At 33.5% G+C, this 26,444-nt stretch overlaps 2 protein-coding genes across 5 annotated transcripts in view; one reads left to right on the top strand and one right to left on the bottom strand.

The window, feature by feature from the left end:
* Superdeath (Suppressor of ER stress-induced death) overlaps nucleotides 1–26,444 on the top strand; it is a 75,842-nt gene that overhangs the window by 8,509 nt on the left and 40,889 nt on the right. The window lies entirely within an intron of this gene.
* Nucleotides 313–26,444, bottom strand: part of LOC143148823 (organic cation transporter protein) — a 28,771-nt gene continuing 2,639 nt past the window's right edge. The window contains exons 1-2 of one of the 4 annotated variants that reach the window (XM_076315528.1): nucleotides 15,233–15,621; nucleotides 313–7,712 (exon numbers count right to left, since the gene is read on the bottom strand). In XM_076315528.1, coding sequence (XP_076171643.1) covers nucleotides 5,455–7,140 — 1,686 coding nt within the window. In that variant the 5' untranslated portion in view covers nucleotides 7,141–7,712; nucleotides 15,233–15,621 and the 3' untranslated portion in view covers nucleotides 313–5,454. Of the gene's footprint in view, nucleotides 7,713–8,481; nucleotides 8,578–9,542; nucleotides 9,691–15,232; nucleotides 15,622–26,444 lie in introns of those variants that run through there. The other 3 variants (XM_076315530.1, XM_076315531.1, XM_076315527.1) reach the window with 3 other exon arrangements.

The raw sequence follows: 26,444 nt of genomic DNA, 5'->3' as shown, positions 1-26,444 counted from the left end.
TAGAATTTTTTTTTTTTTTTTTAGTAGAACATGACTTTTTTTTTTAAATTTACTCCATTTTACTAAATATTTAAACACTCAAGAATAAAGTAACATTAACGGATTTATGACGTATTTACGATTTACTGTAACGTTTTTATATGTATGTATCTACGTACATATAAAAGGTGATTGAACACGACCTTAAGAATAAATGTTGTATCAATGATTTCAGATCATTATAAAATATCTGATACAATATTAAGTTTATGAACATTTATGGTGTTGAAGGCAATGAAATTTGTGATGCGTACGATCGTGTCTTATTTTAAATTGAAATATGTCATAAAGTATTCACTTTTCGATATAACCTTGTTTATATCTTCATACCTTGACATTTTTAGCCATCAAATGATGATAAATGTCGAATTACGTAAGAAAATTATACAGTATTATTTAACCGAAATTGCAAATACATTCTTTCAGTTATGGAAAAGAAATGATGAGAGAAAAATAGACTTTTCTAAGTGGTGTTATTGTGTATTCTAGTCTCTATAATTCCTTCTATAAAATACATATTTACAAACTGACGTCGAAATGTGGCAAATTGAAGAAACAACACAAAATTTTGTGTACAAGATATTTTACAATATTTCCCTCAACGTTGTTATCTAGAAAGTTTCAATTGTATAGTTACTATTGAAAGTCGTTAACCGTTGATTGATCAACATTATTTAATATTTAGAAAAATGACATTTAAATTAAATAGAGTAGACATTTTGAACGTACCGAAGAGTGAAATCAGATGTGTACATTGTACGCACTGATCATTTTTCGTTCTACAACAGAAGGGCAACCTTGAATGGGAAACGCTTTTATGAGGGTGTACGCAATAGCATGTAAATAATTATCTAAACATGACTAAACAGTTTTTCCTATATCACAAATACGAGGTTAATGTTAGAATCGCGTAACTATTTAGCTCGTAGCATGCGGGCTAAAGTGGTATTGCAAATACTATGTAGCAATTGTATGGTTGCTCAACTGTTCCCATTAGTTAGTTGAAATGGTGCAATTACCATTTATAGCTAAGTGATTAGTCAGTTTTCCCCGTGAATATTTTTTTGTTTCCAATAATAGACACTTTTGTGAAATATCTGATTGTTTGTAAACGATATCACAATAGACTGTATCAAGAAAATAACACTTTAATTCTACAACAATAGTAAGTATTCATTCCATAATCCAATAATAAGTATTAATTCCAATATTTGTATATCTACATATATACATAATACATATGTACCTAAGAAATAAAAGAGGAGTGAAGAATAATTACAAACGTATAGAGGATTTTCCCGAATAAGAGGTAAAAGCGGATTGGAGGTGATTCTTTATGAAAAAATAAGAAAAATAAAAAGAATAAAATTTGTTCGATTTCGATTTCGTTTTCGAGATAATCAAGTTTGAAAATTCACTTCGTGTTATTCGCACTTACAACTAAGATACGATTCGCACGCCGATGTATAGTGTCTATCGTGTTTATAAACAATGTTTCACGACCGTTGATATGCTTCTGGAATCGTCAGTACTTCGTGGACACTCAATTTTCGATAATTTACCACGATGACTTATACGAATCGGGAATACGTTGATACGATCCGAGCTTCTTTTATTTATAAAGAATCACCTCTAGCCTGCTTTTACATTTTATTCGGGAACACCCTGTATTTGTAGGTTTAAAGATCAATGCACTCGATGTAGAATGAGTTTCTTAAATAGCTTAAATTTTCTTGTGTAAAAAGGACGTACGCAACGTACAGTATAAATATTAATATTGACAAGTATAGATATAATAAGTTGTAATGAGATCACAATAACGTGATTAGCAAAGTGCTAACTAAATTATTTGCTTCTTGAAACGAACGAGTATCGAAGATTATTTAATGTTACAATCTTATATTTTAATCTTCTCTTCTTATACAATTTTTTTTCACGTTTCTTAAACTGTTAGAGTTTAATAATGATTTCATTATTTACATTTAACATTTCCATATAAAAAAAAGAATTTTCACTTTTAAACGATAGTTCATAGGTTTGATTCGTCACTGTTTATGTTTACTTAATTCGAACGACCTGTCCCAGGTGAGAGAGATAAGGCCAATGTGTGTCTGTTCTGAGACCCACTCGCTATTACTCTATCTTGCTTACTCTCGATATAGTATCTCCTATTCACTTTCCTCATCGGAGAGTTTACATAATGATCGGACCTCCGTTCGAGATCAACGTGACCAATGTCGCTAGATACTCACTTCACTTTCAAACGAATTGGTGGTTTCGTCATTTAAATGCAGGGTAGGTAGCAATTTTCTTCATGGGAGAATTTCTACTTCTAAATCAGTACGTAAACCATCCCTTCTGCTATTTTTCTTTATATAGTGAGCGTAATATCAATGAAAATGAAAATATTTATACTTTGAATTACATTTTCTTGACAATTATCAATGAAATGACAAAATGGGTCCAAACAAAACCTCATTCAGATTAAGTCTAATCCTATTTCTATGTAAACAAAGACGAATTTAATTTTGTCCTTTGCATTGTAATGTATATTACAATATATATATATTACAATATATTAGTGTTTGTTACGTTCTTTATGGGTCATATTAAAAATAACAAGTCACTATGATTTATAATATTGTAGACGTTCACTGTTTATTATTTCAATTTCTTTTCAGCCACTTGAGCACTGTATGAATTCATTACGTCAGTGTAGCAAAAAAGGCACTTTTTACAAATTTTCTTTCGTAATATAACACTATTTATAATTCACTAACGTATAATTCGAAATAGTTCAAACGAATTCATGTCTAGATTTATTTTCATTGGGAAATATTCTGTCGATATTATGCATATAATGTGAAACACACCAAATTTGATTTTGCATCAGAAGTTTCATACGATTTCGCCTTGAAGTTTCAATCATCAAGTGCATACAATGCAAAACTTATTCACCGTTGCTGTATCTCGCTCTTTTTCGATGTACCTTATTTATTCCTTCGAACGATAGGTACTCTATAGGTACAAGTTTAATCTAGACGCGAATGTAAAAATTGCTACCTACACACTTAACTGAGACCTTGTTCTCGTCACTTGATTTTGTCACTTTAAAGCGAAAACTATTGTATTTCTCAATTTCATACAGAAATAGAAAATCGCATTGTATACCAAAAGGATTAATTACCAAGTTCATGTTGATTCAGCATTTTTGAGTACCATACATCTAATATTTCAAATACTTTTTTTAAATATCCTCTATGGACTCATTCATATCGGATGAACACACCCAACAGTTCAATTGCTTAATTCGTACTAAATCAAGAAATGCCTTGGTAAAGAAAAGCCAAACTTATCGATATTGTTTAGTTCATGATCGAGTCGTAAAAATTTGTATTAATTTTAATTCGAGGAAATTGTTTTTCGTGCGAAACAATAGACATGCGGACAGTGAAAAGGAATTTCGTTTCTTATTGAATACATCATAACGTACAGTACGGTACGTTTTTCGTTGGTTTGAACAATTTTTCTTTTCGTTCGATAAGTGGTATAAACAAGTCTTTTATGATCAATAAAAGAATCAATTTGGGGGCCTCAGTTGCTCTATTGAAAAAGAAAACTCTTTCATCTCTTACTGTCTCGGTTGATGATTCAAATACCAAAGTTCGACAGCATTCAATAGAAGTAGTGGTCGAATCGAGTCTATGTAGCTTAAATGTTGAATTCATTAATTATGTTAATACATGTTGAACTTTAATTTTTCCATAAATAATTATTAAAATAAAATATTATATATATTAAATAATAACACTTGGGAGAATGTTTGTTGTTCTATTCTGTTATTCTGTCATGAATACCGTGTTTTAAACAGAAGTTTGAAATTTCCAGAACACAATAAAAGCGCATTTCTACAATGTTTATTAGTTTAGCCCCCCCCCCCCACACCAGGTATATAAAATAACTTTGTATATAAAAGTTTCAAAACGTATAGAAAAAAATGTATTCATCTTGTTTTTTTTTCTAAATATTTCTTTTTTTTTTTATGTATCCGATAAGAACCCGAACCAATAAAGATCGAATTATCGTAGAAATGTTTCTTTACTTTATTTCGAAAATTCCAAACTTCTGTACAAAGCATTACTGTATTTTATTCGGTTTTCTTCGTTTCAGGTACTCATTATTTGTTGTATTTGTTAATATTATTCATTGTTTGCAATAATGACGGTGTAATCGAGAATGTTGTTCGTCAACTACGAAATGGAGAAATGGTTCGTATAGTTCGCTACAAGCTACCAAGACGATAGAAATTGGACAGAGAGTGAGGGTTTTGTTTCTGGTACTTTTAATGCTAGCAAAGTCGATTTACACCGAAGTTCACCATCCAAATCTTAGACGTTTCGACAAAGGAAATATTTTGTAAAGCGGTATTCAAATACCGCGGTTCTTTCGAAACATGACCTATTAGGGTTTATTACAGACATTATTAAAATTAAATCGTAGTTCGCAATACATGATTTGTTTTCTTTCCCCGTATAAATTACTAGGTTTGAATAATAGTTATATAATTAAATATATAGTGAACATGTGTAGTATAAAAATAGATAATATCTATTATTTATATTATTATTTATATTATTATTACCATTATTATTATTATTATTATTATTATTATTATTATATTATCTCGAAGAAAACTACTTAATTCTCTTAACAAAGCCGAAGATTGTAGTTTCTTATCTGAATTGGATTATGCGTCGAATAAAATTGATAAAATCATCACGATCTACAATAATAGGATCAGTTATGGACTTAACGAGTTAAAGATATTTCCATACGGCGACAAATTGTTTTGATACTTGAAAATACAATATTTCATTGCACATTGTTCGTCGTGTACAGAAATGTACAAAATGGTATTTTCTCAGTTTAATACAGTTTCATTAACTTAGGGATACGATAATACAACATGAAAATTGAAAAATGTCTTCAACTTCTTCGTTATCGCAGTGTTCAAAGTGTACAATTCCGTTTCCAACATTTTTTATTTAGATCGCTTCTAACTAGAATATTTCCCAAAGCGATAAACAGTTTCGAATCTAAGAGCGTTTCGTAGCGCACGCGCGGCAACGAGACGGTCTTCAAGGCTTTTCAAATTATAGCCGGTAAACACGATTACATTTATGTTCAACGTATACGCAAACAAACAGTGCCACTGTGTTTGCACCGGTAGTCCTATTACAATCGTGATCGTGTACTCGAGAATTCATAATGGACACAAGCGTTTGTAATCGTACGCCGCCGTTGTACCGAATTACAAAATAATCTTGCAACAAATGTAGCTTGCCGTTTCAGTACTTGCGCACAGAGTTTCACGCGACGAACCGAGCCGCGATTCGCCGAACTCGAATTTGAAGTTTATTTCGGGCCCTCCCCTTGGTTCAATTTCTCCTTTTCGTCTTTATCGCCCAGTTGACTCATCGTGACTTCGTAGGTGGTGGTAGCCTTCCTTCCCGATCCCAAACACGTCGTGAAGCATGTGTCGTGTTTCCCAAAATTCTCACCGTCTTCGATGGTTTCGGGCATGGGCTGATTCACGGTCTCGGGCAAGTACAACGATAGAAAACCAGAAACCAGAGCTACGAAACCGAACAGGATCGCGGGTACTTTGGGATTCAACGAATCCAATAACATAATCATGGGCGTTAGAGCTCCACTGAGACGGGCGCACATCGAGCCGATTCCTAGGGCAGTGTTCCTAACCACCGTTGGAAATAGTTCAGCCGTGTAATTGTAAATGACCGCGAAAGAGCCGGCTATACAAGCCTTCCCGAATAAAACAATGATCACAATCATGGAGGCAGCTACGTCGGTACCAGTCGGAATACTGGATGCAATTACACAGCAGACACCACCGATCAGCATAAAAGTACTGACCATACACCTTCTTCCAGTACGGTCCATCAAGAAGCACATTAGAATATATGAGGGCAGTTCGACCAGACCGCTTAGAAACAGCATCAGGAATGGGTTGCCAACCAAGTTACCCGCGTTCAACGACAGACCATAGTAGACCAGAGAGTTGGCGAACCAGTTGAGACACACGTTCAACGTTTTCTTTCTGAGATTAGGTGTCTTGAAAAGGTCCAGGGCCCCGTACGATCGATCTTCCTGATCTACGCGCTGTACCTTCGCCTCGCTGATCAATTTTGCCGCGTCTATATCCACGGTGTTACCATTCATGTTTAGACCTTTACGTACGATTACTAAGGCTTCGCTGACACGACCTTGCGCCCACAGCCACCTTGGCGATTCGTCCATAAGCCACCAATGGCCAACAAGGAACGCGCTGTGCAGACCGTACACAATTTGGAGCCACATACGATCTTTGATCACAGCTCCCCAGACGGCTACCAACATGAAACCAACAGCGAAAGCCAGCTGGAACATTACCCCGCAAACGGTCCTCTTCGACGGGCCAACCAGCTCCATTGTTAACACGAATCCTGTTATGTAGGCACCTGCCGAACCGAAGATACCGTACAGGAATCTCACAAATAGGAAGAAGTAGTACTTGTTAACGAAGGCCACCGACACACCAAGGATCAGCTGTGCCACGGATGACACGTAGAATATTATCTTTCGTCCGTACTTGTCCGCCAAGCTGCCCAATGTTACCGCTCCGATGAACACACCGAACATGTAGGTGGATTGGGCCACCGAGCCCATCCATCGTTGCGAACAAACGAAGTTCCATTCCATTCCACGTGACGATTGAAAGTATTGTGTATCGTAGGTCCACGATTCGCATTCTTTAATCGTATTATTTACGTCCAAGTAATGGCAAGAATCGATGGTTCGAGGTAGACTTTCCAATATCGCGGACGAATTCCAGGTTAAAGACGTCACGTTGAACGAATCTATCATGGATTCAGGTATATTGCACTTGTGTGGCGGCACAGCGGCGACCGTTAACAGCGTCAACATGTGCAGACCTGCTGTCAACGCACCAATAATGTGCAGTGAGAATTGCCAACACTGATATTTACCGAACTCACCCAGGTGAGCCATCAGTTCTTCGAGATTTCTGTCGACGCTCGCCATATTTACTCGGTTCGTGTACGATCTTTGAAACTTTATTCGTCGAATCACTCGATACGATTTTGTACAATTTGTATCGAAATTACTCGACTCGTTTGTTTCTTTTCTCGAATATATTTTCCTCTCTAAAGCTTCGAAATCATTTTCGTCTATTCATTGCGGTGAGATCAAATCAGTGAAAGTGTTTCTTCATTTGGACTTAACTTTAGATCGAAATCTTCCTTGTTTCTTTCGTTGGTCTGAAAGTAGCCTCAGAGTTTCACTAATTACCGTCAAGTGGCCGCTTATTAGGACGGTCGATGAGACGAGACGAATTCACAGGAAGGTTGAAAGTAATGTGATGGCGTGGACGTATGGACTGGTCAGTTCTAGTGCCCACGGAGAACTGGATTACTAACTGGAACTGTTAACAGGAACAGCGACTGGACAGATTCCTCGTGCACGGAGAATGCGTTGGATTTACTTTTTATAAAATTCACAGTTGTCCTTGTACGCTCCACGTGTGAATTTCTTTTTAAACGGTTTACGACATCGATTTTTTATTCTGGATATTTGGTGTTCCGCGAATAAGTGATCTGAAACGAAAGATGTCACAATCAAATATAATAAACCTTTCGAGAGCACGTTTGTTCAAGTATGTTTGTTTTACTGTAATGTTTTCGACTCAGTGATATCTTCGATAACTTATTTTAATAGAGAAATAACTACTAAAATGCTACGAAAGTAGAATATATTTAAAAGTAATTGATTACGTGGAAAGAAGGAGTGCCACAGAATTTTACGATTCGTGTTTGTATTAAGTGTGTCGCTACATAACGGTGTAAAAAAATAACAACCTACACGTTACAATTTAATTTTACGAGTGACTTATGTGATAAAGAATAATTGGATAAAGAAAATGTAGTTAAATTGCAATCTTGTGAAAAATTATGTACAAAATCAAGACTATACTTCCCTATGGTATTACCAAATATAATTATTGTGTTTAAGATATTAATAATTTTGAACACAACGGTATAACTTATAATAAATCGAGAGAATCACGAAATGTTATCGTGGACGATTACAGTTGTGAGATATAATTATCACAACGGATATTATCTAATATTCGTGGGCTACTCTATTAAATTAAATACAGAGAGAATGTACTATAATTTTCATTTTGTTCGCGTCAATGTACATATTTAATTTAAAATTGAAAAAGGAAGATTTTTTCTAAATCTTCATTCAATAATAAATTTGCAAAAAATACATCGAATCATATCTATAGAATTCTTCTAATCTAAATATCTTAAATTATACTTGATATATTTATTCTAATCGATATATTTAAACTATACGTACCGAATGCAGACACTTATTCATGTGGAAATATTGAATTACGAAGATGAAATGAAATTAAATTTGTCAAGGCAGGTTTTAGCGATGGAAACGCGAACGTGAACAGTAAGATATGATTGAGAAATGTACCTCCAACCTCTGTGGAACATTAATAGTAGGCAATCAGTCGCCTCAAAGAATATAAATACACAACACACACATACCCACACATACAAACTGTTCACCACAAGTAGTGTATCTAATTTGCTTCCTTATCTTTCACGATACTTTGAGATACAATTTGAATGGTTCTAAAATGTGGACACGATAATAAACATTTTCTAAAGTCATTTTTCTAAACTCTTTAAAATCATCAATATTTTTTCGTGCAAAGGTATGCATTTTTTCTTATCTCTTACAACTTGTAGCCGACATTTAATACTTAAATACTATTCAGTCCTAGTTCTGTACAAATATTAGAAAATATCTGCGACTTGAATATCTTGGCTTTACATTATTGATGAAAAAGATCGATAGCAAAAAACAGATAAACTCAGATTTTTGAATAATACTATGTAAAATATAAAAAGGCGATAAAAAAGAATATTTTGTTTTTTGCAATTTTGTCGCACAAAACGAAAACTCTAAAAATATATTTTAAGAGGTACATTAAAAAATTGTAGTATTTACCATTCTTTTTAGATGTAAATAGTATAACAATTTTTTAAGATGTAAATAGTTGTTTGTTTTAAGATATGAGATTTAAGCTATGTATAAATAATTGTTTTATTTTTAGACTATCGCCTAAGCTAAAAGAAATAAAAGATGTCGAAAATTGATAAAATTACACCATTTAAAAGAAAAAATTCGATCACTTCGCTAAATTTTGTATCGGCATCGAGCGATAAAAAAAATTGTTACACATATTGGGTTGATTTCGATTCGAACGTATTAGAGTGTACACAAGATAATTTAGTTTCAAAATCGTATATTTCCAATTTTTCGTATTTCACCATAGTTGTTTCAGAATGTTTGTAAGATTTGATCTTTCGGAAAAATGTAAAAAAACAGATCGATTTTTTTACCTTCAAATTGGACAGTCTCCTTAATGTTGGTATCTTGGCATTGTCCCAATTAAATTCTCACTATTTTTTCTTCTCGCTTGTGCACTGCACAGTAGAACACATTCCGGAAGTTCTTGTGGCACGTGAGGTATTCGACCGAAAATGGCATCGTGTCGTAATCTCAACGAAGTATACGCGATGTCTTATCGCCACGTTTGGATAAGATAGATTTCCGATGCCTAGAGGCATGAGGCTCATTATCCAAATTTCGAGAGTTCTAACAACCGCTAGCATTTTCTGATTGATGGGCGTGAACGACAGTAAATGTCGTAAGTAGACTGCGGATCTTTATGCAAGTACGTGTCAAAGTATGCAAAATGTTTGCAAAACATATGCAAAATATATGTAAGATGTATGCAAAATATATGCAAAATAAATATAAGGAATACGTAGAAAATAATTTTACGTATTTAGAAACTATTAATCGTACCATTGTTTCATTTATTGTAATTTATATTACAATATTCTGTAACTGTTATTCTTTTGTATTGTCTGCTGTAAATCGATGCCTCTTGTTTTCTTAAAATTAATTTGTATGCTGAAAAACACCGTTCAACGTCATACGATGTTATCGAAGCGTATTTAAATTTACATTTGGAGCTTTTTGTCGAAAAAATCTTACCAATTTTTAATATTGTCTTCAAATTTACGTTTCTGTTCAATACAGCTTCAATCTTGTGTGCAATTTTTTTCTCACAATTACCACGTGTATATGTCAAATTTTTCACTATTAGACTTACCGAATTAGTAAATGCTGTTAGAGGTAAGCTCACAGATTTCAATCTTTTTATAACTTCTAATGGCATTTGAAAGTGACTTAATATTTAATAAATGTTAAATATTGTTGCAAATACGTACACCGCAATACTCCTTTCGTTGATTCAAGTTGCATAAAAAGGGCTAGTACCAGTCAGATTCTCCATCTTGTTATTACGGGTTTTTGCGACAAAGGAATATCTTTTAATTTATTTTTATAGGTTTCCACGCGTAGTGGAGCTTTTAAGAACACCTTTTTCACACTGGATATCAATTTATTAATGGCAGGGAATTGTAGCTGAACTTTCTCAGGTATTCTGTTCAATCCATGTACGATGCAAGTAATATGCAGCATATTTGGATAAAACATTTTCAAGTGCTTCCCAGCTTTCAACAGATACGCTGTTGCATCTGAGATAAACAATAAGATTTTATCTTTGCCTCCATTTCGCTATAATAATCTCACTGCTGAATCGATAAATCTAGCAACAGTTACATGGTTTGTTTCCGATAATTACTTCGAACAAATAAGATATAATTTTTTCAGTTTCACAGAACTTTCCAATAATTAAATTTGCAATGTAGCGACCAGCAGTAAACGTAATTGTCTTCGATATATTCTCGAATTTTTCGAATAGCCAAATGGTAACAATTTTTCAAATAATTTTTACGTAATCTAGATTCGTCCGGAATATTTTGATTCGTATAATGTTTAAGAAATCTTCCTTATTATCGAAACATTGCAAGGGCATATTTATAGCCACTGTAGCTTGTCACATATCGATATAAGAATGATTTTTTCTCGATGAACTGGTATTACTCTGTGGTCTATCATAGCTTGTAGTTGCAAAAGTAATCTTCTTACACCCTTTTACATTACTTTTGTACGCAGCTGTATGTATATGTTGTCTGAGTTATGGTTTTCTGTCGCGTTTAATCCCATTATTGCACGCTTTACAGAATACTTACCATTTCTTCCTCTGCAACAGTTTAGTTATCGTTCGTAGATGCAAGTCACTTCGTTATCGCTACACGTGTGCTGTTTTTTCATTTAGGCATTTTTAATTTCTGTCGCTAGTATTTCACTTTTTGTAAGCAATGGATACTGTATATTTAACGTCGATCGAAGTGATTCATACGAAGTCGTGACAATACTGCCGATCTAATGAAACCACTGAAATTTAACCGTCTATCTATAACGTTATTATCTTCGTTTTATCTCTCGTTGTATGGAAATAGAGGATTGAATTCAAAATGAATTCATGTTGTTGACGATCATCGTTGTTCGATCTAACACGTACGTCTATCTTGTTTATATTTGCTTGACAATTCAGTAAAATCAATGATAAATTTTCAGTCGAATATGCACAAATATGAAAAATCTATACAGTTGTGCAGGATATATATATATATATATATATATATATATATATATACACTTATGTAAAACCTATGGAATATAAAAATATGCAAAATAAAAATTACATTTTTAGAATCTTCTAATGGCAAAAAAATTTGTTCTGTACGGATCCCATAACTTGATCTATTACCTATTAGGATATGCATTCGCATAAACATCCGCAGCCTAGTTATAAGAGTTCAAGCGTAACGATATTGCGGACTAGCCATTGAGATTTTATAATGTCCACGGCCTTGCTTTCTACAGCGACTGCGACCTTTTGTCGCTGCCGTGAAACTCGCATTATATTTATCGATGATAAGCAAAAACGTATCTTCCTTCTTTGGAATACAGAGTGAAATCTTCATTACCCGTATTAATTCCTATTAATATCTCCCAGGAAAAGATTGTACGAATACAGGAATTTTTTAATAACGCAACACATTTTTCTGAAATAATTATTTTATCACGTATTTCCGGTAAAATAATCTAAAACAATGTAACATATAAACGAAGTTCAATGACTTTATTTGTATTGGCGATTCATGGACTGAAAAATTAAATGTTTCGAACTTTCGTAGGTTTATCAGATGATGTAGTACTGTTCCTATTTCGTTATGAGGACAAATGTTTTTAAAATACAATGTATGTAAAGAATTTTATTTAGAAATCGTTAATACAAATAATGATTTTAAATTTTGTTCGTACATTACATTGCTTCGATTACGGCGAGTATAACGTTACGGCAACGATAAAAACAACATAAATATTAATAACAGAAGTTATACAATAATACACAGGAAGGATTTTCTTAGCTTTTCTATGTCACGAATTGAAACCAACCACGAATGAAAATTTCAATGACAGTCTCAAAATTATTCGAGTAAAGGAACAATATTTCTCAATAGTATTGAATTCGTATTACATTCCTCCCCACCCTGTGCTTAAAGGTGATTAACATTCAATAATGCAGGGTTACTTCATTGAACGCTGCTCATCACTTTTTACATTACAAATTTTAATCGCGATCTTATTTGCAAGAATATATAAGTATACGATATAGATTTAATATCGTATCATTATTCTTAAAAATTTCACTCACGAAATTAAACAGTCGGTGCAATAAATTAACGAGTAACAAATATCTACTTAACATCGAATTGTTTAATCCTTCAAAATAATAATATCTGAGCCCATAAAGACAAAAGTGGTGTAAGTAAACAGAATCGTCAGGTGCAGTTTATCCGATGCTAACATATATTATACATAATATAAATTAATAATTTTGACAAGAATTAGTTTTAACTGTTATAGAAGAAGACTTCAATAGCAGGGAGGATCTTATACAATAATATGTTATATTCAAATAATAGAACATTAAACCTTTCGAATAGTAGAGAATTTCGATGGAAGAGTATTCGTGTAAGAGAAGTTCACATAACGAAGTTTCTACTGTACAGTATTGAACATAAAATGTTTGCATTTTCCATGCTAAAATTTGAACAAATATTGGATATTTTTCGACATTGAAAACGAGCATGGCGGCCAACGTGTTAATTGGTCATAATGCAGTAGATGCATTCAATTTAAATCCTGTGAAAAATTCGTTATTCTAATTTTGGCAAGAAAACAATTTCTAAATATCTGCACAAAGTATGTTTTCGATCATAAATAGTAAAATTGGCTTGTGACGAAAGAATGTTTTTGTTAGATAACGATTTCTTACAAAGCACTAGGAGAATCGTTAAATGAGCATCTGTATCTTAATAGTATCCTATGAATAATTCATTTTCATTTTAAATAGATTTGAAGATAATGAGAAGAAACATGGAGGTAATTTCATGAAAACTTTCATAGGAAAGACTAAATTGTGGCTCGTATTTATTCTTTATCTTTTTTCAATTAACATTTTATATTTTGCACTTTCAGTTTTAATCTCTCTTATATATTAATAAACATTAATACGGTAAACTTTTTCTCACAATATGTGCAATGATTCAAATATGTACGACAAACAAAAGAGAAAAAATCAAGATGATTAAAATATAATAAACGTTTTTTGACAATTCTTTAACAAAGTTAAAGACTCTTGACGTTTTTTAACAAAATTCTGTTAAAAACACAAGTGGCGGTCTACTTTTCCCTATAAAAATTTATATTTACGGCAATTGTAAATACAATACAACTCGATGTAGGTATAATTACATTCTCCAATTCTGTTTACTTACACTACTTTTGTCTTTATGGGCTCAAATATTATTATTTTGAAGGATTAAACAATTCGATGTTAAGTAGATATTTGTTACTCGTTAATTTATTATAACAACTGTTTTATTTCGTAAGTGAAACTTTTTAAGAGTAATAATACGTCATTAAATTTGTATCACATATTTATGTATTCTTGCAAATAAGATCGCGATTAAAATTTGTAATGTAAAAAGTGATGATCAACGTTTAATGAATAATTTTCTGGAAACAGTTTTTGTGTTTCTGTCAAGGTACAAAGTACAATTATCTATTTCAAATACTGATGTTATGTGCTATTATACAAGTGTATTTTCTCGTCTATAAAATTTAATAAACCGATATCATGTAATTAATGCATTTATGTCAGCTACAAGTGTTCAGACAACTTTGTTCATTCAATCATAGAATTTTCCAATATTAGCGATTATGAAAATACTACTATGTATATTCAAAGTAGTTACCTTACTTTTTAAATTAGCCGTTTAATTAATTTGTTGTACTGAAATGTCGTTTGTGTCATTCTATTTAATGCATAACATTTGAGTTGAACGACATATCGCTGGAACATTATCAAAGTTCCTATCAATTTTATTCGTAAATTATTACATCTAGATGTATGCAGGCCGAAGAATACGATTTAACTATTAACTGCATGAATTGTATTTGCTTCTTTTTGCAATAAATATAAATCGCAGAGTAAAAGGATTCTTCGGTGATAAGAGCAATAAACAATAGTTTAAGTATAATTTTGTATTTCTAACGGCCGAAATGTCGTTAAATTTAATTTCAATTCAATAGCATAAGTATTTAACGTACATATTTTTGTCTTTTTTATTGTTGTATTTCAGATTACGCGACTGGCCGAAGAAATTCAATTTTGAGATTATAACCTATAGTACTGTAACAACTATTATTAATTAATTTGACGTTTTGATCACATTTGCCGATTTTATTCACGTTTCTTTCCGCACACAATTTTATTACGTAATTTTATACTATAACCTTCAATACTTTATTTCTCTCATTTGTTCTCTCTCAATCGTTATCTTATATTACGTTTTTTGTATAATTACCAATTTAATCAATATTAAGTTTTACTTTCTCGAACAAGGTCAGAAAATACGGTCGAAATGTGAAATTAGTTATCGAATGTTAAGTATTTATTTCTGTTATTACGAAAGAATTCCCTTATCTCGTGATTCCTGGGTATCGTACACTTTGCACAAAGAACTTTATGTAACCACTGTACCTTCTGTTAATGCCGAGTATCCGGGTATATGTATGTCAAAATAATCCCCAACGTGTAAGAAAAAATTTGAGTTAGGAGCTCTGCACGAAAAATGTTGATTATTTGTCTAAAAATGTTCCACGAATTTCATCACACGTTTAAATCGCGCGTAAAATATACCCCTATCTCGGAAGTACCGTGCGTTCTCTCAATTTAGTCACTTCTGGATAACCGGTTCCGATCCGTCAGAATTTTCAACAGTTATTTTTAAATACTTCGCGCGACGAAATTTTCGTCAACTGGTCCTGTTCGTTCCTCCAGTTGGACACACGTTTGGCTGGTGTTTTACACATCTGCGAACGCGGCTGCGAATATAAATCAAGCGTGTTGGGTCGGCAACTTTCACACGATATTCCTTTCGACACGGTGTTGCACAGAGGAATCGGTATCCAACGCTTCGTTATATTCCTTATGAGGCTATAGCGAAACCAACGATCAATGCCGATGAACCCGTATGAGTAGAAGTGGAAACGAAATGAGTCAAAGTCACGCATAATCGTTGGCCTGATATAAATTATCGTTCTCCAATGACAAATTCATTTGGCGGGTGGTGGCACAGTGGCGGATTATGATCAAAACTATTCACCATGATGTTCTATTTATGCTCGTGAAATGTGATACGTCATCATGATACGTTTGCAATTAACTTAAGTATATTTCATTTACCTTTGCTTGATTCTAGAATCTAACGCAACATTTTCTACAATATTAACGAAGAATTAACGTGTGCACCGACATGGAGCATTTCTCCATGAGAACTATAAGCATTTATAGTTTGGGGTTCTCTGAACGAAAAACTGTGTAATCAATGTCAGTTCAAGTCACCTCGTTTTCGTTACATGGAAAATGCAAAATACTCTAGAACAATGGAAACTATTGACATTTTATCACGGTCAAAAGAAGTCACAGTACTCTAGAGTATTTTTTTAAAGAATGCAAGAATAAAAATAGTGCTTTAAGCGAACTAAAATCACGTGACATACAGCAGCAATAAAGGAAATCCGATAATATTTTTGTGAATAATGGATGATTTGTAGATTTCAAATGTTGCAATAATCGCATATCTGTTATCACTACGTATTATTACTAAACAGTTTTATTACGCTCACGCGAAGTATATACAAAAATAATATATACATAAAATACATAACTACGTTAGAGGCGAAGTGTTGTTATTTTTGTACAAGCATGTTTACAAACGTTACGCTTATTAGTTCACAATTATGATACACTATCTAGTAAAGAAAATCGTATGCTTCTACATCGATTATAAATTTGTTTTTTGGATATATAATCGGCAGTCTAGGATTACCAATGAACGGAATTAGTGGACGATTTCGATGTGGGTGAATGTACGCGATAAACAGGAAAGAAGATTTTAATCATTGTTTTCACGCGTAACGTACATTAAGATTACTGTTACCGTAATTTACGAATGAATGAATTAGCGAAGAAAAAACGAGATCAAAAGAGAAGAATATTTCAATCACTTTCGGGACGAATAATTTTTAATTGGAACTTTTATATTTTTAAATCGATTTGTATTATTTACATTCATTCTTTGTTTCATTTGTGCGTTTTATTTACTTTTAAACGCTCGGTTATTTTTTCCTCTACACCAATGTTAATTCGTTCGAAGTAAGCAAAACGGTTATATCGATTCGTACGTTAAACATGATCTAAATTTTGTAAAAACTTACGGTTTTCGAGAGGGCTTAGACGATTCCTATTTCTACTTGTCACTTATTAACAGAAATAATAAACGATGGTCAATTAAACGATACGCAGTGCCATCACTTTTTTAAGCTCGTTGTCAAGTTCCCTTGATCAATTATAAATCGGCTCTAATTTTATCCTTGGGATTAATTGACGAAAATACGAAGGTATAACAGCATCTCGCAACGCTTATTACTTGATTGTTCATCGAGACGCGTTTCATGACTGACATGTTGTATACGAGATAAACTGGAGCAAACCGTTGAGAGAGGTGTACCTACGTTCGACCACGTATAATTGGGCTGTTTGCCACGCCTTTCGAGTAATTTAGATATACGAATGGGCATTTGTATAGTATAATCTTTTTTATAAAGAATTTTTATCGAGTGGACAAACATATTCTTCGACTCAATGATTCAAGTAAAGTAGAAGAAAAACGAAACAAAATTACGAATACTTTAGCGATACTGTTATTTTAACCCGTTCAAATGTTTTACCGAATGTACAGCAGTACTTATAATTATTCGAACAATAGTGAATTCTCACATTACTGCAATCACATTGTTACTGCCAAATCTGGACACTTTTGAAGTATAGTTTTTAGAAATATTGCTTTAACTATTATTTCAAACGACGTGTATTTTATTTCACAAGTTATTTCATTTCGGTTACTTCATTCTTCAAGTATTCAATTTCATTTCAAGAAATAATTATGTATTTGAGACAATGTAAGAATAAAATAGACTCGAACATAATATATATACTAGATTGTTCAATTAGTTTTGTCGTTCGATAAAACTTATTGAACAACCTATTATATACACATGTTCCAGAATCATTGAAAAGAAGAAATTACAATTTTTGTTCATCACCTCAATAAACATATTACGATTTAAAGAAAAATTTACGAATACTTTCTCGTACACGAGTTCAGTGCTATTTTAATTGTAGAAAATGTGGTTTGAGAATGCAATAAATAAGATTTCGTTGAATGCTTTCTTTATCAAAGAAGCTAGACAAAAAGTTTATTTAACCTTTTTATGGAAAATTTAATTCTCTTTAAGATTTATTCAAAACATTTTTGTATACATTTTTACAAAGGACGAATATATGTCAGAAAAAAACAATAAAACTACAAAAAGTAATCATCATTATTTATGGTCAGATTTTAGTTAAAATCTAATCAAATCTTGAGATGGGAATGTAGAGCTTAAATATAAACACTTATTTAAATTCTTTCAGACGTTTAGACGCAATCGAATTGAGAAAACATGGAGACGTACAAATGCACGTACAAATAAAAACGTATTGTTTTAATCGTTAAAACATAATCAGAAGGTATTAAAACGTGTTTTTTTTTTGCATTTTGTTCAAATTTTTCTTAATCATGCTTAACGATAATAAAAATGTAAAATATTTTTTGTTGCAGAAACTCATTCATTTGTATGTAATCGATGGGTTCGTCCATGTTTTTCTTCAAACAGTGGATCTCTTATGAATAATCTATTAGAAAGGAACAATTACGATACGTGTCTGCAACGTACTGGTATGTGTGTGGCAATGACTCCTAGAAGAGAAAGTTATTGTCCCGTGTTTGCTTATTCGTTGTTTATGCGGCAACATAATGTTATGTTAATTTATGCAACTGTGGGCTTCATCAAAGCCAATGCTTATTTGCATTGTTAAACCGCAACCTGCGTTCGAACCAAGTTTTGTTTGTCCAACTATGTGACGTAACTTTATGGTAAATTTCATGGACTATATTTAATGTACGAAAGACTTTCTAAAAGTATTCATACAATTCTTTGAAACATCGAATGAAATAGGTTACAAAAATTAACTTTGAAAATTGATAATTGTTTCAGAAACTGTTACCAAATATTATGAAACCGACGCACGTGAAAGTCTACGATCTTTTGTAAAATTTTAACAGTAGGTAAGATTTTAAAAACTCCACGAGTTAATTAAAGTAGTTAATTTTTTTATGACTTCTCATATTTTCATCGGCTTATTATAATATTCCAGTTCGATAAAAATCAGAAGTTTTGTAAGCTAGAAATTCTTCAAATGTTTTGCAGATTTATTACGCACGTTATGTATGTAAAATGTGCATACGAGATAACTAAAATATGCTGAAAATTATGCAAAGGTGAGGCAAGGTACACCTAAAGCGCTATTATTAACATGCCTCAAAAACATTCATACGTACATACATACAAACATACATACATACATACATACATACATACATACATACATACATACATACATACATACATACATACATACATACATACATAGAACAAATTAATGCAATATAACAGTAGGAATAATATCTAGAATGTAAACAGAGTAATGTATGAGAAATGTATAAAATATAAGATAGCAACAAAATTACAAAATTAAGTAGTTAGAAAACTAAAATTAGGAAAAGAGGGTATGATAAAGTTAATGGAGAAGAATAAAGAGCCTGACATGGTAGTTCATTTAAATTGTTTGTTGTATTTAGTTTGAGCATATCGAATATCATTAGGTACTCGAAACTTGAAAGTGTAGTAGTGAAAATTGGAATCCAAGATTCGCATTGGTCGGTGTTGGTCGCGAATTCATTTCAAGAATTAACCTTCTTTTTATCTCGAGCTCAGATTTAGTCAAGCGTGAATCATCCAACGAGGATAGTGAACGAGAGATATTGTACATCTAAAGTGAGTGAACGCGATAGCGAACATGTTGCTCGGTAATCGAGTCTCAAAATGATACCGCACATGTAACAGAGTGACAGCTGTTGATACAAATGAATAACTTTTACATTTCTTATTTTAATGCATTTTTCTTTATTTTTAAATGAAACTTTTTTTAGGACTTTTTTGAAATAGAATGATATATCACTAGAAGCTGAACATTCTTTACATAGAAAGTTTTGATCCATTTCGTATTATTACGAAGTTGTATTTGAAAAATCGAAGAGAAGAGAAAGTAGCATTGTAAAGGAACGTCAGACGATTGGAGAGCTTGCAACAACTTTCATTTTCTTTATAATTTCTTAATCGTGCGAGATACAACAAAAATTTTCTTTTAGAAAATGTTCAGTTTTTGATACTCTATCGTTGAACTGCGAAGATAATCCCCAAAAATAAATGTATCGAAAGAAACGAAGAAACGTTGAATTTTCGGGTTTTCATTTAATCCTCTCGAGAACATTTTTTTTCGACAAAAAAAAATTATGTCATATGAGATCCTGTATGCTTAACGTGCACACAAACTTTCATTAAAAGCAGACTTGTAGGTTAGGGGAATTTCCCCATAATGTAGTGTACGAATACTGTTTCGATCCACTGTAGGTTGTTCAGGTGGCATTGTTCGATGGTAGAAATTTAATTATGAAACCGTGTTGATCTTGCATTGTTGCCTTGACTCATCAACGACGAAGGTCGCGAAGTACTTGGCCTTCGTGCAGGACTCAGTTCACATTGGTCCGCATACGTCAGTATACACGATCTGGAGCGTTTCCATGTGTCGGTTCGATCGCCGCGGGAATGGATTCCGAGTCATTTTTCCACAGAGACAGACGTATTGAACATCGTAACAGTTTCCCGATGTTCAATTTCGAGTGTGCGCCATTTCGCACGGCCACGAGGAGATCTTTAATATTTAAATGTCCTGGACGACGATGCCAAAGACGCAGTGAATCATTGCCCGTTCGATTCATTGGATTCGGCACTGACCATGCCAGACTCGGTTACATCGCTAGTTCGACTATAATATTGTATTGTCCGGGAAGTTCGTGCCGATTTTTAAGAAAAATTCAAAGGCAAAGTATTTAAATATACGGCATACATTTATTGAATTACATAGTTGCCATTTGATCCCGCAATCTTTCTCCATCTGTCACGCAACTTGAAGATTCTATCCTTCCAGAAGTTCTCAGGTGTTTCGGTGAAACACTTTTCAATGTGATTTTTTATATCGATCAAAGAATTAAAGTTTTTGTCATTAAGGGAAGAGTTGTAACGACCTAAATCGGTGAAGATTCGAGGGTGCAATGTCTGGTGAATAGGACGGGTGGGTAAGATGTCCCAACCAAGCTGTGACAAGTACAGTCGTGTAGTCAAAAACACAGGAGGCCACGTATTGTCCTGATGAAACACGACGCCGTTTCTGTTCGCTAGTTCTGGACGTTTTTGTTCAAACGCTGTTTTTAATTCGTCCACTTGCGCGCCATACTATTCAGAATTTATCGTCTGGTTATTCGATAGAAGCTCATGATATAAGATTCCTTATCAATCCAACCAATTACAAAGCACTGACTTTGGTTAAGACCGGGTTTTGGGGTCGCTAAAGGTAGTTCATTTCACTTTCTCCAGGATCTTTTTCGTTCAACATTATTATAAATAAATACTTGCGACGCTACTTGCTTAAAAATTTGTGTATGCTCGTTGCGTTTATCGAGCGAGTCGCAAATGGAAATGCAGTCCATTAGATTTTTTCCATTAAATTGTGGGGAAACCCATACACTGAAACGGTTTACGTATCCAAGCTTCATCAAATGTTCGTGGACGGTGGTTTTGATATTTTTAACATTTCTGCTAATTCATGTGTCGTATAACATGGGTTATTCTCAATCGTTGATTTGATCTGATCTTCATCAGTGGTGGAGGGTCTATCCGGACGTTATTGATCATCGAGGTTGAAATCACCAGCTTTAAACCTAGGAAACAATCTCCTCACAGTTATTTCAGCTCTAGTACCTTCACCATAAACAGTACATATCCGTGTTGCTGCTTGTGTAGTATTTTTACTTTTCCGGTAAAAGGAAAGCATCAAGTGCCTATTGTACACTTTGTTCTCTTCCATATTCAAAAACGTGTAAAACTTACAAAAATCAATGTATATTAACCAAACTTTTTTCCTCAAGATGCCTGAAATATCACCTTTTAGAATATGTACACATGTCAATTGTTTTCAATGATTCTTATATATTCAAATCTGTTCCGAACAACTCAATACAAATCATTTACCCGATTGGCAGTCCCAAAGCATATAATATATGTATATAATAAAAAACGAAGAAAATTGTATGGTAAATATTTTACATACTCAAAAGTGTTTACGGCATAAATGTTTTGTTTAATACATCTACGAAAGTATTGTTTCGTTTAAAGAATTATTTTCTTCATTTAATATAGTATATAAAAGCGATGTGTCGGAAAGTATACCCACGTAATCATTTTTGTTCATTTTCTTTATTTCCGACTCTTTCATTCTTACTGGAAATGCACAATTTAAATTTACTTTCTTTCCGCAAGTTTCTATTATACATTTCCCCAGCAGAATAATTAGACACAAACAGGATCTTTTTTAGAAAATCTTCACCGATTACATTCTCAATTTTTCTTTTTCAAGCGTCGTGACGCACAAGAATTAGAATTTGCAAAAGGTCGTATATAAATGTAATTACTGCATTACCGAAAACATTTTTTGTTGATCGCACCATGTGTCGAAAGGTTTCGATTTACAGATGTCGAGGTGAGTTGTTTGCGATCATGGTGGCTATATGACAATTCTCGTCTCGTGTATCCAGGAAACGAAACGATTATTACGCTGGCGTGGCAGGTAATTTTCTAAGAACCGTAAGACGATTCATGTATCGACATTCCAGGATAGTTGCCATGCAGGAAATATTTGCAATACGATGCTGTACAGGATTGCACCATGATGCCGAATTGCTCGACGAAGGTAAAATTCTGTACACCGGTACACAAGATCTAAACGTGTGGATGCAGTACGTGCCAACGTTCGTATTAGAAAGGTTTTTTTTATTACTGGTTTGCCGTGTCTTTTCCAGTCGACATTTTTGTCATGGTATGATTGCCGATGTTTCGCAAACTTATGTATTAATCTCCGGTAACTTTCACGTATGCGCGTTTTTCCACATGATTTATAGTCGAATAAAACGTTTCACCCGTATTTTCTCAGCTTTTCAAGGCACGGGTTGCGCGACTGAGACGGTGAATTCGACGAACGTCGAAACGGTAATATTGTTGCTAACAATTTGAGAAAATGTGTCAATACTGACGTCATAATCATTTGAATATTTATGTATTTCAAATAAAATAATTGATCTCTGAATAGATTAATTGAGTTTTTCTCGAGAAATTGTATATTTCTCAAAACGACATACATAATAATTGAAAAATGGCATAAACGATTAATTTTAAGAGAGAATGTTAAAAAGTCCCCGTTACTGGGTTTGCCTGGAAATGAAAAATTCACGTAGGATCTTTTAGGGTGTCTCCCAAGGAACAAAAAATGTTGTTAACACTTTCCCGAGAAACGATGGAAAAGTTGTCCAAAATGCGTTCAAACTATGAATACGATGATAATCGAACTTACGTATATTTTAGATTTCGTCGTCGTTTTCTTCTTCGGGTATCGAACAGTCTTCAAAATAATTAGCAAGAGACTCAGAAGGCAGGTGAATTGAAACTTGAAATCGAGCAAATCTAAAGGGCTATATCGCTACATAATTCTCATTTCTACATGGGAACAGCATCCAATAATGCGTTCTTCGACTGCATCCATATATGTGTGCAAGTACCTTTGACTTCCAATGCAGTTTTATTTTTGTCAATTAATACACACACAAAAACTAATTCTGTAATTTCTATACGTTGGAATTGTGCTCGCTTTGTATTCGTGTTTTCGGCTTGAATCAGTTGTGACACGATTTATTCTGTTCGAATGTGGATGGTGATGCGCGAGTGTAGTCCCAGAAGTACCCGACCTGACGTATAGATGGCGGTATTGTCGGAAAAGAACGACTAAGGGAGAAAGTACCGATCTTACAAAGCTTAAGTTTAAAGATTGCCGACGCTACGTTGTTTAGTATTTGTTTGGCAACCATCAATAGTGAACGCTCTCAGAAAATTTGTAAACATGGAAAAAATTGGTTATCGTTATGTGATACAATACTTTGATTTGAAAGGCCACACTTCAACCGATATCAAAGTGGAGCCAGATTCTACTCTGGGGGAGTCTGCTCTTTCGTTTACAACGATAAAATATTGGATGACAGAGTTTAAACGAGGTCGTACGAGCTGTCAAGACGAACATCGCAGTGGTCGACCAAATGAGGTGACTACGTTTGAAATGGTGACAAAAATCCACAAATTGGTATTGGATGATCGTCGACTAAAAGTGCGCAAGCTAGAAGACATGGTAGGCATATCAAAAAGTGCTGTACAACGCATATTGACTGAAAATTTGAACACGAGGAAGCTGTGCGTAAGATGGATGCTTCGATTACTCACAATGGAGCAAAAACAGCGTCGTGAGGATGTTTCGATCGAGTGTTTGGCGAGGTTTCACAGCAATAAAGCCGAGTTTTTGCGTCGATTCATAACCATGGATGAAACATGGTCCATCACTTCACACCTGAGATGAAGGAACAGTCAAAACAATGGACTAAAAGGGGAGAAGTGGTTCCGAAGAAGGCGAAGACAGTTCCATCTGCAGGCAAGGTCATGGCGTCAGTTGTTTAGGATACGCGTGGGATAATTTTCATTGATTATCTTCAGAAAGGAGAAACAATCAACGGAGAGTATTATGTGAACTTATTGCAGCGTTCGAGTGATGAAATCAAGAAAAAATGACAGCATTTGGCGAAAAAGAAGGTTTTGCTTTCATCAAGACAATGCACCAGTTCACACATGCGTTATCGCGATGGCCAAAATCAATGAGTTAAAGTTCGAATTACTTCCTCACGTACTCTATTCGCCAGATTTAACCCCCTCGGATTATTTTCTGTTTCTAAACTTAAAAAAGTTTCTAAACTCGGTGGTAAAAGATTTGCCAACAATGAAGAGGTGGAGTCTACGGTTGATGGCTATTTTGCAGAGCTCAACGGTTCTCACTATAAACAGGGTATCGAAGCTATTGAACATCCAACGATATTTCCCAACGGAAAAGTGTATCGATCTAAAAGGAGACTATGTAGAGAAATACAGATATTTTTTCCCAAATTTGTTGTGTTTTTTTTCTTAGGTCAGGTACTTCTGGGATTACCCCCGTAAATGTTGCATTTCGAATGCAACATAGCACAAGCTATTTTGAAGTCGTGGAATAAAGTAGGTAACGTAGTATTTTGGATGCTTTCTTCAAAATACTTAAAATGGCTTTTTATACATCCATTAATTATTTTTACAGTGTAACGATTTTTCGTAATGAGTCGCGATTGATTAGCTTGTTCAACTGTTAATGGTTTCCAAGGTGCATCTGTATAAACTGCAGCATACGATCCTCACAATAAACATATTCCCGATACGTCGCGATGGTGAGAGGTTGAGAGGTGAAAGGTGAGAGATTATAAACAAAAGTTAGATCTTACAGAGCCAAAAAACTAAACAGATCTGATTATTTTAGTTACAATATTTCTTTTCTTTGATTCTTCACAGTTTCCATTTATTCCTATGCAGCAATGATTATGTACTTTCACTTTGTTCGATTACTATCTTCGATTCATTTGTCCGTTGATTTATTAGTCAGTAAGGTTAATTAGTCTCGATTAATGATTCTTATTAAATATTTCTAAGACGCTTCGATACTGACGATTAAGATAGTTTGACCGGATGATATTTTCCTTGCGGATCATGGCTTTCGATACTCTGTGGTGGAAACTCGGAAAGCATTAACAGTTGAACAAGTTAATTAATCGAAATTCATTACAAAATATCAATATATTGTCGAAGTAATCAAACAACGTACAAAAAGTCGTTAAATATTTCGAGGACAGTTTGGTATCCGAAGAAGAAGACGACGAAATATAAAATATACGTAAGTTCGATTATTATTATATTCATACTTTGAACGCATTTTTGAGAACTTTCTCATTGGCTCTCGGGAAAGTGATAAAGACATTTTTTGTTCCTTGGGAGACACTCTAAAAGGTTCTACATGAATTTTTCATTTCCAGGCGATGGTAAAAATGGGCATTTTTAAACATCCTCCTTCAGTAGAAGTATCGTTTATAATATCTCGCGTCGGGTGATTTTTAAAAATGTTCTATTCCCCTTATGAATTATTAAAAATATAATCAGCCCGTTCTAAATGAAAAGTGAACTTTAAACTAACCTACCGACTTACGTGTTTTAATATATTTTATATATTTTTCTTTAGTCTGTCTTTTTCAGAAATGTACAATTTCAAATACAGACAATTTTATAGAAAACAATTTCGAGATAAAAATGTTAAGGTTAGGATATGGAACTCGCAAGATAATTATCTAGCTTATAATCCTTTTAATTGCTTGTAATATTAAATAAAAAGAAAGTCAGATTTCATTTTACATATTGAAACAGATTGAACGCAATCCCTTGAGACATTATTTACTCACTGTCGAAATTATTACTGTCACTCGTTGCTGGATTTCGATCGTTAAACATGTGTTACATCCGGTTAA

This window comes from Ptiloglossa arizonensis, chromosome 7, assembly GCF_051014685.1.
Source record: "Ptiloglossa arizonensis isolate GNS036 chromosome 7, iyPtiAriz1_principal, whole genome shotgun sequence".
Taxonomy (NCBI): Eukaryota; Metazoa; Arthropoda; class Insecta; order Hymenoptera; family Colletidae; genus Ptiloglossa; species Ptiloglossa arizonensis.
Note: the sequence above shows the minus strand (reverse complement) of the source record. Positions and strands in the feature narration are given on the sequence as shown.